Source organism: the organism of the source record quoted next, unplaced genomic scaffold, assembly GCF_019419815.1.
Source record: "Pyrus x bretschneideri cultivar Hongxiangsu unplaced genomic scaffold, Pyrus_bretschneideri_v1 Contig1, whole genome shotgun sequence".
NCBI lineage: Eukaryota > Viridiplantae > Streptophyta > Magnoliopsida > Rosales > Rosaceae > Pyrus > Pyrus x bretschneideri.
Genome location: NW_025999390.1, coordinates 11365327 through 11384010, shown reverse-complemented (window position 1 = coordinate 11384010; position 18684 = coordinate 11365327). Strand labels below are relative to the sequence as shown.

General features: G+C 39.3%; 2 protein-coding genes across 8 annotated transcripts; both read left to right on the top strand.

Moving 5' to 3' along the window:
- Positions 1–1717: 1717 nt before the first annotated feature.
- Positions 1718–15179, top strand: LOC103962988 (dnaJ homolog subfamily C GRV2-like). Of its 7 annotated transcripts, none has more exons than XM_048585814.1 (22): positions 1718–2367; positions 2977–3210; positions 3395–3482; positions 3606–3814; positions 4173–4274; positions 4348–4410; positions 4526–6766; positions 7296–7658; positions 8121–8261; positions 8369–8761; positions 8848–9342; positions 9844–10067; positions 10161–10505; positions 10855–11149; positions 11344–11802; positions 11887–12232; positions 12318–12661; positions 12737–13201; positions 13564–13688; positions 13974–14097; positions 14450–14518; positions 14663–15179. In XM_048585814.1, exons 1-22 carry the CDS (start codon positions 1936–1938, stop codon positions 14864–14866), a joined length of 7761 nt encoding a protein of 2586 aa, XP_048441771.1. In that variant the 5' UTR covers positions 1718–1935; the 3' UTR covers positions 14867–15179. The 7 variants fall into 7 exon arrangements, with proteins under 7 accessions (XP_048441771.1, XP_048441767.1, XP_048441774.1 ...); XM_048585810.1 differs by having other exon boundaries at positions 7248–7658; XM_048585817.1 differs by lacking the exon at positions 7296–7658.
- A 352-nt stretch (positions 15180–15531) lies between these two features.
- LOC103962989 (non-specific lipid transfer protein GPI-anchored 14) lies at positions 15532–17148 on the top strand. The gene is given in 4 exon segments (XM_009375777.3): positions 15532–15817; positions 15819–15866; positions 15868–16198; positions 16772–17148. Coding segments are annotated over 4 exon segments (696 nt in total). The 5' UTR covers positions 15532–15769; the 3' UTR covers positions 17041–17148.
- The last annotated feature ends 1536 nt before the right edge of the window (positions 17149–18684 follow it).

The following is an 18684-nucleotide window of genomic DNA, read 5'->3' as shown; positions in this document are numbered from 1 at the left end:
AAAAAGGAGGAAGAAGAAGAAGAAGAAGAAGAAAAAACCCAACCCAGTTCGTCCCTCCAAAACAAGAAGAAGAAGAAGAAAAAAAAAACCCCAACCCAGTTCGTCCCCTCCAAAACAAATCCAACCCCTTGCAACAAAGAAAAATAAGGAGGAGGAAGAAGAAGAAGAAGAAGAAGAAGAAAAAACCCCATAAAAAAACTCATATCTTGTTCGCCAGACCAATTCCATGAGAGATGGGTGCAAGGTTGGGTGGGTGTGGAGGGTGGATGCGAGGGGAAGACGAACTGGGATTTTTCTGGGTTGCAGGTAAGGGCTTGGGTGGGAGAGAAGAGGGGTGGGGTGGGGGGATGGGAAGAATAAAGAAGGACGTGGGGGTGGGGGAAGGGTGGGAAGGGATGAAGTTTTTTTTTTTTTTTTTCTTCTTTTGTTTTCTGGGTTGCAGGCTTGCAACAGGTAGATGAGGGAGGGAAGGGGGAAAGGGACGAAATGTTTTGTTTTGTTTTGTTTTTTGTTTTTTACTTTTCTTTATTATTTAAATATTTAAAAAATATTAAATGATTTTTTTTTCTAGTTTTTAATAATATTTTATCAATTTTTTTTAATAGAAAGTGGGCTCTGAATCAAGCCACGTCAGCATTTAACTGAGAAATTCACACCAAGCTAACGGAAGGTATAACATTGACACAAATTCGTAAGATGAGATATGATATTGTCAATTTTAAAAGATGAGATATGAAAGTGTCGTGACACCAATAATTGAGATAGTTTTTTTGTACTTTACCCAATTTCTAACTAAATTAATCCCTTGTGGGATGTATTTGAAGTGAGAGGTCTACCTTTGACTACTTATACATAACTTTTGACGTCAAATTTGAGTGTTAAAGATTCTTGTGCATAATAGTATTAGATGATTTTAATACTTTTTCTTTTCATGAAACAAAAGTCGGGTGAAATATTAAAAATGAGTGAATTATTTTATAAAAAGGGCGTTATCTTCAATGGTATCCTAGTATGGACAAGTGAGTAGCTCGTTTTTTTATCAGTTAGATTGACATGTTTAATAAAAAGGAAAACTAATGTAAAAAAATTTAAAAATTTTATGTTTTAACGATAAAGACAAGATAAAAGGCAAAGTGAATAGTACAAAGATTGATTTTTGAGTGTACAAATATAATTTTTTGTTAAAGTAAACAGTATCGGAAGGTTTTCGTTAAAGTTTCCTTTATAAAAAGGTATTCATTCAATTAAATTATGATTGTCCATTTTTTATAGGACTTCGGATAAAAAATACAAGAATTATTATTAGCACTTCAAAAATCTTATTTTGCATTCTAAATTCTTTTAATAAATAGAAAGATTGTGACAGGCGTATAATAAAATTTGTCAACTGCTAACAACACTTTCCAAAAAAAAAATAAATGAACTTTCAAAAAGGTTTGACTGCAATACGGCACCGTTTCTTATTTAAAGATAGGTCACAGTCAGGTGACAATGATATTTTGGGCAAAATGTGTCGATGCAAAAGTTAGGATGTGCTTTTGACAGTATTGTACACAGCGAGGCAAAGCTCTTCTTCTTTCTTCTTTCTTCCATTCAATTGATTATTCCAATTCTTTCAATCCAAACGCGGCCTTACGATGTCCGATGATTCAATCCGGTTCAGCTAGGGTTTGATCGATCGGAAATAGAAGAAAAACTGGGCGCTGTGGCAGAGCCCGTAAATAACCGTCAGAGCTGGGGGCGATTCAGTCTCGGTCTCAGGCCGCGGCCTCTGTGCCTCCACCGGGTCGACCCGGCTCCGGACTCTGGTTCTTTCTTCGCCACCACAATGCACCTCGCACCCACACCCTCCACTTCCTCCCGCACGTAGAATCCGTGAGCCGCCAGGCACCCGATCAAAGCCCCTCACCCGCACCGGCACCCGCACCCGCGCTGATGGACAGCTCCAATAACTCCTCCAATTCTTCTTCCCGTTCTGCCCCCGCCGTCGTCGAGGAGCCGGAGTACCTCGCCCGCTACTTGGTCATCAAGCACTCGTGGCGTGGCCGCTACAAGCGAATTCTCTGCCTCTCGAACGTGGCCATAACCACCTTGGACCCCGCCACGCTCTCCGTCACCAATTCCTACGACGTCGCCACCGATTTTGACTCCGCCGCGCCGATCATCAGCCGCGACCAGAACTCCAACGAGTTCAATTTGAGTGTTCGGACGGACGGACGGGGGAAATTCAAAGGCATTAAGTTCTCGTCTAGGTACAGAGCGAGTATACTGACCGAGTTGCACAGGATTAGGAGGAATCGGTTGGGCGCCGTCGCTGAGTTTCCGGTGCTTCATCTCCGGCGCCGGAATGCCGAGTGGGTCCCATTCGTAAGTTACTTCTCTTCCAATGCTTGTTAGTGTTTGTGCAATGTCGTTTTACTGTGCCAATTTGATAGTAGAAGAATCAGTAGGCAGTTCACAACTTTGTTAGTCGAAGATTCGATGGTAATAATCTGATTGCTTCAAACCCATGAGCAAATTTGCCTTGGAAGAGTAGAGTTTTAGTGCAAAGTATGCTTCTTTACCGAATAGTTTTAGGCTTTAGTATCGAATTTATGAAATTGGGAGACTAGTAGTATGCTTCTTTACCGAATAGTTTTAGCATTGAATTTATGGAATTCGGGAGACTGGTAGTTTGCTTCTTTACCGAATAGTTTTAGCATAGAAGTTATGGAACTGGGGAGAATAATCAGAAATGGGTTTACTTTTCATGCCGTTACTACTTGTACAAAAGAAAAAAGTAGACTTGAACACTGCTGTCTTGAATTTTGGATGAATGTATGTTGCTTGCAAGTATATGTCGTTAATGATTTTTACTAAACTGATGTTTATTTGAATGTTGATAATATTTGAGTGGTCTGTTATGTTGACGGACATGTTCGTTTTGCTCTTTATAAGTATTAGACTGATTTTTTGTAACGATTGATGGCCTTGCAGAAATTAAAAGTTACTTATGTTGGGGTTGAACTTATTGATTTAAAAAGTGGAGACCTCCGTTGGTGCTTGGATTTCAGAGATTTTGATTCGCCTGCCATTGTTTTCCTTTCTGATGCTTATGGGAAGAAAGGCGGTGAACATGGAAGTTTTGTTCTTTGTCCTTTATATGGAAGAAAATCTAAAGCTTTTCAAGCTGCTTCTGGAACCACGAATTCAGTTATCATTGCAAGTTTGGTACGACTAACCGTGAGCTATCAATTTTTTTTTTGAACATTTCTTTTAAACTTTATGTCAATGCTCATTTACTGTAAGTTCAACTTTATGTATGAAGTGCCCCCCTAAAAAACCCTTTTGTGCTGAGGGATTATTTTTTAATAAGCCTCTTGAATCAGTACTTATTGTAATGCATTTCATGCAGACCAAAACAGCAAAATCTATGGTGGGGTTGTCACTAATTGTGGACACTTCTCAGTCTCTCACTATACCAGAGTACATAAAGCGAAGGGGTAGCACTTTATAACCCTTTTCTAGGGGCTCTTTGTAGTAGTTATCTTCTTTTCTTGTTCTTTCTGTGTTCCAGCAACATTGTCTATTTGGCTGTTCATTAATCAATTTATCTGGTAATGCAGCAAAAGAGGCAGTTGGAGCAGAAGAAACTCCATGCGGAGGTTGGTCTGTGACAAGGTTGCGCTCTGCTGCTCGTGGAACTTTAAATGTTCCAGGGTTGAGTTTGAGTGTTGGCCCAAAAGGTGGACTTGGGGAGAATGGTGATGCTGTATCTCGTCAACTGATTCTTACAAAAGTTTCTCTTGTTGAAAGACGCCCAGAGAACTATGAAGTAAGCTGATGAATTTACTGAAACAAACTTTAGGTTGGTGACATGAAGGTCGGGGCATTAGTCTTGAACTAGGCTTCCTTTATAAAAGATGTCTAAATTTAAGCATTTACCTCGCCGTCCCTGGAATGAATAAGAAAACAAGTGCTACATTTCAGATGAATGAATAAACTCTTAACAAAATAAAGGACCCCTTTTGCCCAGGACCCAAAGCCCATGCAATTTTTGTACATAAACAAATTATAAGAATGGAATAATGAAAATTTAAATTCTTTAAAACTTTTTTGGCTTTTACTTCTGTATATACTAGCATTTCATGGAATTATATCAAATGTTGAGAATAGTCACTAGATGTGTGCAGGCTGTTATTGTTCGACCTTTATCTGCAGTATACGCACTTGTTCGATTTGCTGAGGAGCCCCAAATGTTTGCAATTGAGTTCAATGATGGGTGTCCCATCCATGTGAGCATAACCTTCCTTTTGAATTCCAGGTTTATCACGAGGTCATGTTTCTGATGTGTATGATGGATTGTAGGTTTACGCAAGCACGTCTCGTGATAGCCTACTGGCAGCAGTTCGGGATCTATTGCAAACAGAAGTAGGTAGATCCGTGCTCTTGTAAATATCGATCAGGTTTTACCCATGAATTTCTTCCATAATGCAATGATTTCTCTTCATGGGCCTGGGTTGAGCGTTTGGTTTAATTTGTGCAGGGCCAATGTGCTGTGACTGTGTTACCAAGACTGACAATGCCTGGGCATCGCATTGATCCACCTTGCGGGAGGGTCCAATTACAATTTGGACTCCAGCAGGCTGTTGCAGATATGGAGAGTGCATCTATGCATTTGAAACACTTCGCAGCAGCTGCCAAGGATGCAGTTTCTGAAGGTGGTTCTATTCCTGGATCAAGAGCTAAGCTATGGCGTAGAATAAGAGAGTTCAATGCATGTATACCATATAGTGGAGTTCCCCCGAACATAGAAGTACCTGAGGTGACTTTGATGGCTTTAATAACAATGCTTCCATCTACGCCAAATCTTCCTCCAGAGTCCCCTCCCTTACCTCCACCTTCACCTAAAGCGGCTGCGACGGTGATGGGCTTTATTGCATGCTTACATAGATTACTAGCTTCAAGAACTGCTGCTTCACATGTCTTGTCTTTTCCTGCTGCTGTTGGAAGAATAATGGGCTTACTCAGAAATGGTTCAGAGGGTGTAGCTGCTGAAGCAGCAGGCCTTGTCGCAGTACTTATTGGTGGTGGTCCCGGGGATACAAATATACTAATGGATTCTAAAGGAGAGCAGCATGCCACAATTATGCACACAAAGTCAGTGTTGTTTGCCAATCATGGTTATGCTATTATACTCTCCAACAGACTTAAGCCTATGTCTGTATCACCATTATTGTCAATGGCTGTTGTTGAGGTTCTTGAGGCTATGATATGTGAACCACATGGTGAGACAACACAATACACAGTGTTTGTTGAGCTGTTACGCCAAGTAGCTGGTTTGAAGCGTCGTTTGTTTGCATTGTTTGGACATCCGGCTGAAAGTGTTAGGGAAACAGTGGCTGTGATCATGCGTACAATTGCGGAAGAAGATGCAATTGCAGCAGAGTCAATGCGTGATGCTGCATTGCGCGATGGTGCTCTACTGAGGCATTTATTGCATGCGTTCTTCCTTCCTCCTGGTGAGCGACGTGAAGTTAGTCGACAGCTTGTTGCTCTTTGGGCAGATTCTTATCAGCCAGCTCTGGATTTATTGTCTAGAGTTCTGCCTCCTGGGCTTGTTGCTTATTTGCACACACGTTCTGATGGAACTCAATTGGAAGATGCGAATCAAGAAGGATCCTTGACCAGCAGAAGGCAGAGACGCTTACTCCAATTGAGGAAAGGTCGTGCAGGGAGAGGACCAACATCTCAAGAGCATTCCTTACCTAATATAAACAATTCTGAAGTTGGTGATCCCATGACACAGACAGGTGGTGGTGCTTTTAAGGCTGATAGCAATCAAAGGTCTGCACTGGTTTCGAGTTCTGGACAGGCTTCTATTCTTCAATCTTCTGTTGCTCAAAGTCAAACCGGTGAAAATTTGATGGCTGAAGTCTTTTCAGGTGTTCCACAAAAGAATCATTCAGCACTTGTGGCGTCAGCTGATATTCAGTCAACGAGCATTCATGAGGCAGTGGAAGCAAATACTTCAATCTCATCTGATTCTGATTCCAATACTACTGGTTTCCAGAGCACAGGCCTCCCTGCTCCTGCTCAGGTTGTTGTTGAAAACACTCCGGTGGGATCTGGCAGGCTACTTTGTAATTGGCCTGAATTCTGGCGAGCATTTAGCCTTGATCACAATCGTGCAGATTTGATCTGGAATGAGCGTACCCGGCAAGAGTTGAGGGAGACTTTGCAGGCTGAGGTTCATAAGTTAGATGTTGAGAAGGAGCGTACTGAAGATATTGTTCCAGGAGGTGCTATGGTAGAGACTGCGACTGGTCAAGATAGCGTGCCACAAATATCTTGGAACTACTCTGAGTTCTCTGTTAGATATCTAAGCTTGTCCAAAGAAGTTTGTGTGGGTCAGTATTATCTGCGTTTACTGCTTGAGAGTGGCAGTGTTGGCAGGGCAAAAAAATTTCCATTGCGCGATCCAGTTGCATTCTTTAGAGCACTCTACCATCGGTTCTTATGTGATGCAGACATAGGACTTACCGTAGATGGTGCTGTTCCAGATGAAATGGGTGCATCTGATGATTGGTGTGACATGGGAAGACTAGATGGTTTTGGAGGTGGAGGAGGATATTCAGTGAGAGAGCTCTGTGCAAGAGCGATGGCAATTGTGTATGAACAGCATTACATGACAGTGGGTCCCTTTGAGGGCACTGCTCACATCACAGTCCTTTTGGATAGGACAGATGATAGGGCTTTAAGGCACCGCCTTCTTTTGCTCTTGAAGGTACAAGTCTTTTATTCTTTATTTCTCTAGAAATACAAATTGGCTTGACATCAGTTTGGGTTTCAGTAGGGGTAGTTTGCGAAGATAGGTTGGGAACACTTACAAAAAAGTTGGGTATGAAAATTCTTTAAATTTGTTTTGTCTATGCAAAATCTTTGCTGTCCTTTCACTCGCTAGTTACCTCTCCATTGTGTAATCAGGAATAACATCCGACAAATACATATGTAGGTTGTAATTCAGATTGGTTTTCTCTCTTTCTCATATATATATATATTCATAAATAAAAGCTGTATGCATTTATTGATATGCTTCCTTTCTGGATGTGTGTGACAAACTGCTGAGAGTTCACCAACAAGGCATCGAGACATTCTCATTGCCTTTACTATGCACCAGGGTTCCAAGTTTTGCCACCCTTTTGTTTTGTAGGTTAACCACTTGTCATCCTTGTAAATGGAAATGGCCTTTTCATTTTCATTTTCAGTTCAGTATGGGGAAGGTGATAACTTTCTATAGTTTACTGTTTGTGAAGGCGTTAATGAAGGTTTTGTCAAATGTGGAGGTGTGTGTTTTGGTGGGAGGATGTGTGTTAGCTGTTGATATGCTAACAGTAGCTCATGAGGCTTCTGAAAGGACAGCTATTCCTTTGCAATCTAATTTGATTGCTGCTACTGCTTTTATGGAACCGCTCAAGGAATGGATGTTTATTGACAAGGAAGGAGCACAGGTTGGACCTGTTGAAAAGGATGCCATTAGGAGATTTTGGTCAAAGAAGGATATTAACTGGACAACGAGATGCTGGGCTTCTGGGATGTTGGACTGGAAGAGATTGCGGGATATCCGTGAACTTCGTTGGGCTTTAGCTGTTCGAGTCCCTGTTCTCACGCCAACTCAGGTGTAGTTTTAATATGCATGGGACTTAAAAAGTTGGTCTATGTTGTAACAATTGTGTACTTTTTGTTTCTAGAAGCAGTTTGGTCTCTGCAAATCTTTGCTGCACTTGTAGCTCTAGTTTCAAGTAATTATAATGGGTGCTAAACTTGTAGATAAAATATCAAATGCTTTTTTCTATTTGTTATCTCCTAGACGTGTTAATGTTCAATTTATTGATCTCCTAAAATTGGTTTATCATAGATTTTCATTGAATTTCATGGTAAGGTACATCTGAATATTACCTCAGTTAATTGAATACATAAGGATACATCTATCAAAACATTTTAAAATAATCGGGGTGAATGCTTTTTGATTAAGTCTCTTTTATATCTTTTGTCTACTATATTGTAGAAAAGTTGCCATTTTCTTGTCTCTTCTCATTTTATATGCTTGACATGTTCTAGCATATGGTTTCTGTATTCAGATTGGTGAGGCAGCATTGTCCATATTACATAGCATGGTATCTGCACATTCAGATTTAGATGATGCTGGAGAGATAGTTACCCCAACTCCTACAGTAAAATGGATCTTGTCAAGTCCACGCTGCCTTCCACATATTGCTCAGGTGATTCTAGCATAGTTCATTTTCAATTTTTTTTTTATGTGGCCCTTATTAAGAAGTATCGTGAAAAGCATTATTATATCACTATGTATTTTTCCAAATTTATTTAGGCTATGCTTTCTGGAGAGCCAAGTATTGTAGAGGGTGCTGCTGCTTTACTTAAGGCCGTTGTAACTAGAAATCCCAAGCCCATGATTCGACTATACAGCACAGGGGTATTTTATTTTGCCCTGGCATATCCTGGATCTAATCTCCTTTCAATCTCCCAACTCTTCTCATTGACTCATGTTCATCAAGCATTTCATGGTGGTGAAGACGCTGCAGTTTCCTCTTCCTTGCCTCTGGCGAAACGCAGTGTATTGGGTGGGCTTCTTCCTGCATCTTTGTTGTATGTATTGGAACGTAGTGGTCCAGCTGCATTTGCAGCTGCAATGGTATCGGACTCTGATACTCCAGAGATTATATGGACACACAAGATGCGAGCGGAAAATCTGATTCGTCAGGTATTTGAAGCTTTAAATGAGTAATGTGTTTTGTTACTATTATGTATAGAGAGTATTAATTATCTCAAAATATTTTCTTCGTCCAGATTTTGCAGCATCTTGGTGACTTTCCTCAGAAATTGTCTCAGCACTGCCATTCTTTATATGAATATGCTCCAATGCCACCAGTGACATACCCAGAGTTAAGAGATGAAATGTGGTGTCACTGTTATTACCTCCGGAACTTGTGTGACGAGATTCGATTTCCAAATTGGCCAATTGTTGAACATGTTGAGTTCCTACAATCATTATTAGTAATGTGGCGTGAGGAGTTGACAAGACGGCCAATGGATCTTTCTGAAGAAGAAGCTTGCAAAATATTAGAGATTTCCTTGGAAGATGTATCAAATGATGATGCCAACACAAGGCATTCTTTTGAGATGGGTGAGGAGATGCCTAGCATATCCAAGCAGATTGAGAACATTGATGAAGAAAAGCTTAAACGGCAATATAGGAAACTTGCCATGAGATACCATCCAGACAAAAATCCTGAAGGAAGGGATAAGTTTCTTTCTGTACAGAAAGCTTATGAGCGCCTGCAGGTACATACTGCCCCACAGAACTGGTCTTTGTTTAACGAGCATGCTTAAAATATTGGTTATGTGCACATGTCCAAAATTCATTTTGCTCCAAAATCTCTAGAAATTCATTGCAGTTGGATGTTGGTCATTTTCGGTATGTCAAAGATGACCATGAAAATTACCTGAACGAACCTATTTCTTTTCTAGACTTGTACTGGGCATCTAAGTCTTTTATGTATGTAGTGGATGCCATTTTTCCGGCTTAGTATTCTATATTCTGTAAATATTGGTTGTGCACCTCAGTGCCTGTGTATTTGAGTATTTTTCTTTGATGCATCCTTTTAAGCCTTTGGATATGCATCTTTTCAGAGTGCATTTGTAATCTTGTTAATGTGTATTGGAGCTATACAAAGTTCTATGTAGCCGTAGGTATCTAATTTTATTTTATTGTGTGTGGACAGACGATGATAGGTATTCTTCCTTCTGTTAAGATATTTGATAACTCTGTATTATTGTTTGTAGGCCACTATGCAAGGCTTGCAAGGCCCTCAGCCTTGGCGACTGTTGCTTTTATTGAAAGGACAGTGTATCTTGTACAGACGCTATGGAGTCATTCTGGAGCCATTTAAATATGCTGGTTATCCAATGTTGCTCAATGCAGTTACTGTGGACAAGGATGATAACAATTTTCTTTCCTCAGATAGAGCACCCCTCCTGGTTGTGGCATCAGAGCTTATTTGGCTGACGTAAACACCCTTTAATCCACTTTTTCATATGTTTTATTATTCAAACTGATGTGGACAGGAAGATATCATATGTTTTTATATTTCCATGATTAGGTGTGCATCTTCTTCATTGAATGGAGAAGAGCTTGTGAGGGATGGTGGCATACAACTTCTTGCAAATCTTCTTTCGCGTTGCATGTGCGTAGTTCAGCCGAGCACTGCTGCAAGTGAACCATCTGCCATAATTGTTACAAATGTGATGCGAACCTTTTGTGTTTTGAGTAAATTTGAGAGTGCCTGGGCTGAGATCCTTGAATATTCTGGACTAGTTGATGACATTGTGCATTGCACTGAACTTGAGCTTGTACCTTCTGCTGTCGATGCTGCTGTCCAGACTATTGCACATGTGTCTGTGTCCACTGAATTGCAGGATGCTTTGCTGAAGGCTGGTGTCTTATGGTAAGTCAGCTTACCCAAATGTTACTTTAAATATTAAATGCAAGATTGCTCATTGCTCATTGCTCAGTTAAATGTCAAATTAGTCTGCCATCTCCATTAGTTGATTTTATCTGCATTTAGTTATGAGTGACTTCTAAGGTTGGATATGGGAGAATACAATTGCTTATTAATTCTTGGTGTCAATGGTGTTTCATTGTGAATCCATTGACTGTCACTTTATCTCACTGTGTCTCAAACTTGTAGTTTCTTAGTGATACTTGGTAGAACTGATTGTTATGCTATGTTTTTATGTAAAAAGAGCAATTAATCTTCATCTTCGTTGTGTTCCATTGTGTGTGCTTGCTTTTAGGTACCTTTTGCCCTTGCTTCTTCAGTATGACTCCACTGCAGAGGAATCTGATGCAACAGAATCACATGGAGTTGGTGCTAGTGTACAAATTGCCAAAAATATGCATGCTGTACGTGCCTCGCAGGCACTATCAAGGCTTAGTGGCTTGTGTAGTGATGAGAGTACAACACCCTATAATCAGACTGCAGCTGCTGCCCTCAGAGCTTTGTTGACACCTAAGCTTGCCAGTATGTTAAAAGATGAAGCACCGAAAGACCTACTATCTAAACTAAACAATAACTTGGAGTCACCAGAGGTAATTGCTCTAGTTTCTGTATTTATAGTTTTTATGACGGTAAATTTTTATGCATGCTTTCATATAGCATACTCTCTTCTACTTAACAAAAAAATAATGCAATACATAGTTTGTAACATCCGTATCTGGGTCACTTGGTTGCGTTGCAATGTTAGTTTCTTTATGGTTGATTGTATTATTTATTTGTGTACTAGATTATCTGGAACTCCTCAACCCGAGCAGAACTACTGAAATTTGTGGATCAGCAACGTGCAAGTCAGGGTCCTGATGGTTCATATGATATGAAAGATTCACATCTGTTTGGGTATAAGGCACTATCAAAAGAACTATATGTTGGCAATGTTTACTTGAGGGTCTATAACAATCAACCAGATTCTGAGATCAGTGAACCAGAGGCTTTCTGTGTTGCATTAGTTGATTTTATAGCATATCTTGTGCACAATCAATGTGCTACTGATTCTGAAATTAAGGATGTACCAAATCAGAATGGCTCGTCCCTTGAGACACCTGAGGATTCTAATGATGCGGCTATTGGATCAACTGATGAACAGAATACTCCGGCTGAAGATTCTGCACTATCTAATGGACAAGTAGTAGATAAGGAAGAATTTGAAGCTGCTAAGAACCTTAAATTTGCATTGAATTCACTTAAGGTATCTTGCTCTCTTGTTGTGTTAAGTTCCAAACTTAAAAATTTGTTTATGTATCTGACCTTTTTTCCCTTTTTTTCTTTGCAGAACTTACTGACAAGCAGTCCAAATTTGGCGTCAATTTTTTCTACAAAAGATAAGTTATTGCCTCTTTTCGGGTGCTTTTCTGTGCCTGTTGCATCAGAAAGCAACATTCCTCAACTTTGCCTGAGTGTGTTGTCACTCTTGACTACATATGCTTCCTGCTTGGAGGCTATGGTTGCAGATGGATCAAGCCTTCTTCTTTTATTACAAATGCTTCACTCAGCCCCAACTTGTCGCGAAGGGGTTCTTCATGTTCTTTATGCTCTGGCCAGCACACCTGAACTTGCTTGGGCAGCTGCCAAGCATGGGGGAGTTGTCTACATCCTTGAACTTCTTTTGCCTTTGCAGGGTAAATACTTTTTGTATCTTTTCCTATTTTTTAAAATTAACTTAGAAGATTAACATTTTTTTATGATATGAATCATAATTTGCAGAAGAAATTTCCTTACAACAAAGAGCAGCAGCAGCCTCTTTGTTGGGGAAGCTTGTTGGCCAGCCAATGCATGGGCCTAGAGTTGTTATAACATTAGCAAGGTTTCTTCCAGATGGCTTGGTTTCAGTTATTAGGGATGGACCTGGTGAGGCTGTTGTAGTTGCCCTTGAACAGACTACTGAGACCCCAGAACTTGTATGGACACCAGCAATGGCTACTTCATTGTCTGCACAGATTTCAACTATGGCATCAGATCTGTATCGCGAACAGATGAAAGGTCGTGTGGTTGATTGGGATGTACCTGAGCAGGCATCTGGACAGCAAGAAATGAGAGATGAGCCACAGGTAGGACATGGTTATGCCGTATTAACATGTAAGTGTCTTATTGTTTGGAAAACTCACAGTTTCCAGCTCATGCAGGTTGGCGGAATCTATGTTAGATTATTCCTAAAAGATCCCAAGTTTCCTCTCAGAAATCCCAAGAGATTCTTGGAAGGACTGCTAGATCAGTATTTGACATCTATTGCTGCCACACATTACGATACACTAGCTGTTGACCCTGAACTTCCTTTGCTTCTGTCTGCTACGTTGGTTTCGTTATTACGAGTGCACCCTGCACTTGCAGATCATGTTGGATATCTTGGATATGTGCCCAAACTCGTGGCTGCTGTGGCTTATGAAGGAAGACGAGAAACAATGGCATCAGAGGAGGTAAACAATGGCAATTATGTGGACAAAACAGATGAATCTGATGACGGATCCACACAGCCCACTCAAACTCCCCAAGAACGTGTGCGCCTTAGTTGTTTACGTGTTCTACATCAACTGGCAGCTAGCACCACATGTGCTGAAGCTATGGCAGCGACTAGTGTAGGAACTCCTCAGGTGCGTCAAACTATTTATTTGATGTACTTATTCGTTTTACATCTAAAAGTCATGTATTCTATTTCTATCGTAAAACCATGACTATCAAGTTTTCATAAAGGACTTCATTTGCAATTTTCTCTTATATTTCTGGGAGATGTCGATTTGTAGTAGTGAGTACTTCAACTTTGACCTCTTCTTTAGAATGCATATTACTTTGAATTGAGGGAGACGGTTACTGGTCCATATTCAATACGGTTATTGAGGAGAGCATAGGGAATTCCATGCAGGAATTCCTCTAGTTATATCTTGTCACTTTGTCATGTATGGGTGCTATCACATTTTTTTAATCCCCTCATGTTTACCACTATTCAATTTTACAGGTCGTTCCCCTTCTAATGAAAGCAATAGGATGGCTAGGTGGAAGCATACTAGCTCTTGAGACACTGAAGCGTGTTGTGGTTGCTGGAAACCGAGCTAGGGATGCACTTGTTGCACAAGGACTTAAGTGAGTAACTTTTGTAGTCTTGATTTATTATATTTCGACCGATCGTAGTCTAGACTTGGTACGTGATTCATATAACATTCCATGGTTGCATTGTCCACACTTAGCAATGCCAACTAAACCTCTAACCATGCAAACTTATCCCTGACACATTTTGCCCATACACGCTTGTTGGCAGGCTATATTTGTAGATTATGTTCAGATTTGGAACGGCTGATGTTCTGATTTCAAAGGAAGATTTGTCTTCTGCTCATTTTGGTATTGACATAAGTTCTATGAATAATGTAGGGTTGGTCTTGTTGAAGTACTTCTGGGCCTTCTTGATTGGAGAGCTGGAGGAAGGAATGGGCCTTGCTCTCAGATGAAGTGGAATGAATCCGAAGCATCTATTGGCAGGGTGCTCGCGATTGAGGTTGGAACATTTTCATCAAAGATATGTTCACAGATTACTTTGTCCGAGTTCTTGTTCCCTCTTTGTTTTCAAAATATTTCTCATTGCCTGTTTTAAAGGTGAAGGAAAATTCTCTCTGCTTGTTCGACTATAATATTCATTTCATTAGGGATTAGGAAATGCTATATATTTCACCGATTAGGTCTCATGAAGGTTTCAACATTTGAATTCGTTTAAATGGTAATTTGTTCAAAGCTTGAAGGTGGTTTTGGTCCTTGGAATCCATTTTATCACATTTCAATTGTTTTATTTTAGCTGTTTTTCATTCCCTTTTTCTTGGCATGTTTGAAAATTTTGGCTTACTGCGATCCAGGTTTTGCATGCATTTGCAACGGAGGGGGCGCATTGTACTAAAGTACGTGACTTGTTAAATTCCTCAGATGTAAGTCCTCGCTCTTATCTGTATCTGATGCACTTTTTCAGATTTTGAAATCTGAATTACAAAATCTTGATCGTTCATCACTGAGTTTTAGTGAGACTGCCAATACTGATGTTGCTCTTGCAATGACAATTGCTCGTTTTTCAGGTTTGGGGTGCTTATAAGGATCAGAAACATGATCTTTTCCTCCCTTCAAATGCTCAATCCGCTGCTGCCGGAATTGCTGGGCTAATTGAGAGTTCATCATCGAGACTCACTTATGCCCTTACAGCTCCCCCACCACAACCTGCTCCATCCAGACCTGCTTCAACTTCATCCGACTTAAATGGAAGACGGAATCACCTTTCATAGTACCGGAAACACTGCGCATTTACCAAAGAGTAAAGACTCGGTACTTTTCTGTATAGCACACTGTACAGTTTTAACACTTTTTTTTTTTTACCGTCCACATGTTAATTGGTAGCTTTTGCGATTTTCCCAACGAATGGTGAGAAAAATTCTGTAAAGAGGAATTGCCCACCTGTATATAGAGCTGAGCTGATTTTTGTGTGATCTCATCATCTTGGGCAATTTTCCTCCATGTTTTATGTTGATTTTATCCTCCTATAAACTCTTGTTTCTTCGTGTTCTTGATTTCTTAATAGAAGGTTTCTTCGTTTTTCTTCGTTTCTTCGTTTTCTTTGCTCATTTGGCTTATATATTGCATTGGATGTTTGAGTGGCGCTTACTACTCAGTGACGGTTGATTTTTGGGTACTTGCAAACTAGTATAGCTGATTCTCAAACGATCAAAAGAACCAAAAAAGTCGTCATAATTTCATCCCAATTTTACTCTGATTTTGATAGATCCCATTTTTAGATGCTTAAGACGGATGCACGTGTTTGCCTTTCGCTTCTTAGTGAAGGCAAAGTACGTACGCTGTGTTAACATTCAACTTCGAGTCTATTTTTTGTTAGTTGGAATAGAAAAGATTTTGTTACAGGGCAATGGAAGTTAGGTGTGCACGCATACAAGCTCGAATCTCATGTTCCGTAAATTTTAAAGAGATTAGATTTCGATGATTCTGCAGATACCTGAAATGCAAATGTAAATATGTCATTGGGAATGGCAATTTCTTCCTACTTTGGGGTAAGGAATCCCACTTCTCAAGGCACCCCAGAATATTAACTCAGCCATTATCCATCTCCTGTATTCAATGTCACACTTCAAACCATGAATACTACAGGAAGCTGATAAATACCTAGCTTGCTCTACATGCACTTCCCACCCCAAAAGCCAAAAGCAAAAGCACACCAAAAAGAAGAAGGCAACAGCATCAAAACCCAAAAAAAAAACCATCCACAACACACAGAAAAATGGGAAGCAAGAAACTGAGATTGTTTTGCATTGTGGTGGCCTCACTGGCCGTGGCAACAATGGCAACAATGGAGGATGATGAGAAGGAGTGTGCAGACCAGATGGCGGACCTTGTGGCTTGCATTCCATTTGTGAGTGGAACGTCCAAGAAACCAACGCCCGAGTGCTGTGAAAACACCAAGAAATTGAAGGCCAACAAACCAAAGTGCTTGTGTGTTCTCATCAAAGAAAGCACTGACCCTTCCATGGGGCTTCCTGTCAATACCACTTTGGCTCTCCAGATGCCCTCAGCTTGTGACATTGATGGCAAAATCTCTGATTGCCCAAGTAAATAATGTCTCATCCAATATTTTACCTACTCTTTCATATGAATCTTAAGTCTCCAATTTTTTTAATTCAAGTGATAGTCTAATCTTAGCTTTGATGAAATCTAAATTATGGATGAAGATTTGAAGTTGGATGCAGACGAGGATGCACAGTGCCTTAGCCAACTTGTTTATGCGCATACGTGCAATTCTTGAATATGAGTTTCTTATGAAATTATATGTGATTAGCCGTCTCCAAAGTTATGGCTCGATACCTACAACATGATATCATTAGCCAATGGGGTTATCCCTAGTGGTGAGAGTAGGTAGAATGATGGATAAGAGTATGCTAAGTTCAGGGTACGAAACGCTCCAATGTAACCAAAGAACAAAGAACTTGTGACCATAAATGAAACCTTATGATACTGGAATGTGAGTCCTAGAACGTTTTATTATACCTATAACATGAAATCTTACGATATCAGAATATGAACCCCAAGAAATCCGAATATGATGAAAATATTTGAACCTTAGGCTATCTGAATACGAAGTTTAGCGATTTTTGTTTTATTTTTTTGTGTTTGCATGTTTGCAGGTATATTGAATCTGCCACCAAATTCCCCCGATGCAAAGTTTTTCAAAGAAGCAGATTCAAATTCTAGCACATCCCCTACAAGTAATGGTCATGAGTCTACACCCACTTCAGCTTCTGCTGCTGCTTCTTCTTCCACGTCCGATTCAAAGTCATCAGACTCGAAAGCGACTCCAAGCAGCACCAACAATGGAGCAGGATTAATGAAGTCGACTGACACTGGATTTTTGTCGGTGGTGACATTGGTTTCCATGGCATTGATGTTCAACTGATCATTAGAGGGTCTGTAAGGAAACATATTTTGGTTTGGTATCGGCTGGTTTATAACACCTATGCTTCCCTTTACGATTTTATCATAACAAATTGAATAACAACAATAATATTTATGGGGCTCTCTAGTAAATTACTAATAAGTAAAATTATTTATACAGCTACTTAGTATTACAGTCTAGTGGTATCCCTCTTCATTCGTAAGTGAATCTTAGGTTCGATTCTCGCCGAATGCGAATTTGAACCACATTGTTGATAGCCCATTGTGAGACTAAACCCACTCTCTCTCCCTTAGAGGAGATAATATAGTTTGTTAAAATAAAAAATAAAAAATCACTTCCACAAAAACATCATCAAATGAGCCCTAGTTCTAGTTGTGCAATTGCTCGGTAAAGGTGAAAATTAAAGGTAATTAGTAATGTATGAGAAATTAGATAAGAAACTGGGTTGACTATCTCTCTTTTTGGCAAATCATAATTTAACGTATATTTAGAAATTGATAATATTTGGCTCATTCCTTTAAAACGTAAGTATATTTACGTTCATGCCAATTACAGTTTGACGTATATACATAAAAAAATTTCATTTTGTCTTTTTAATTAGTTATTTTGACGTGTCATATGATTTGTAGAAATGAGGAATAACTCTAACCTCAGAGAGAGCCAAGCAATGTCTGCAGAAAAATCTAATAGAAAGAAAATTATATACGCACGTATCAAATTCGTTAAAAAAGATTAGGCATACCTGCTTCCTAAGTTCCAAGTACATGAGTCAAGTACTATCAAATTACAAATTATGTTTCCATCCAAACCCAATTTATTATTAATCTTTATATATAAAACAAAGAGCTCAATGAACAATGTTTTTTAGTGTCACAAGCTTCACAAAAAAAGTAATTGGACAAAAATGTCCCTCGAACAAAAAAACTTCAAAAGCAACTCATAATAATGCAACAAATGTGACAAGGGTATTTTCGTCATTTTAACAATGTTTTTTAATAATTAATTTTTTTGTACATTTTTTTTTAATAATTAGTACCTCACAATAGGTTATTAATAATGTGATTCAATTAGTTGTTTATTAAATATTATTTTCTCTATTTTTAAACACGTTTAAAACATCTTAAGAGGCGTGTAATGCAGGTTATAAAAAAAGTCTTTCGCATGCGGATAATAATGTGATTAAATTAGTTGTCAAATGATTTTTTTTTTTTTGAACAAACGATATTATCTATACTAAGGAGGAGGGGGTGGGCTTAGCCTCACAATGGTTAGCAATAATGTGATTCAATCAGTTGTTTATTAAATATTATTTAATCTATTCTTAATATAAATTCAATAGAGATCGATTTTATTATGTAAATTCAGCTGCTTTAATTGGTTTATGAGAGGTTTCTTCTAGCATGATCTAAGATTATTATTCATTTATTTCAAATATTTGACTTTCCTTTTGTTAATTTATGCATATAAATATATCTAAAATGTGTAAGTCGCGCGTACCATACCGTAATTCAAAAAAAAAATTTGCACGAGCGGACTGATGATGGCCTCAAATATTTTCAAATATGGGTAATATTGGGTCCATGAGATGTGCTTAACTGAAGCCTAACCCATTTACCAAACTTTATCCCTCCTAAACATGGTTTA

Coding starts and splice junctions, on each gene's coding strand:
- LOC103962988 (XM_048585810.1), top strand. CDS start 1,936: ATGGACAGCTCCAATAACTCCTCCAATTCTTCTTCCCGTTCTGCCCCC. Junction 4,275..4,347: donor ATGATGGGTGTCCCATCCAT/GTGAGCATAACC, acceptor GATGGATTGTAG/GTTTACGCAAGCACGTCTCG. Junction 12,662..12,736: donor AAATGAGAGATGAGCCACAG/GTAGGACATGGT, acceptor CAGCTCATGCAG/GTTGGCGGAATCTATGTTAG.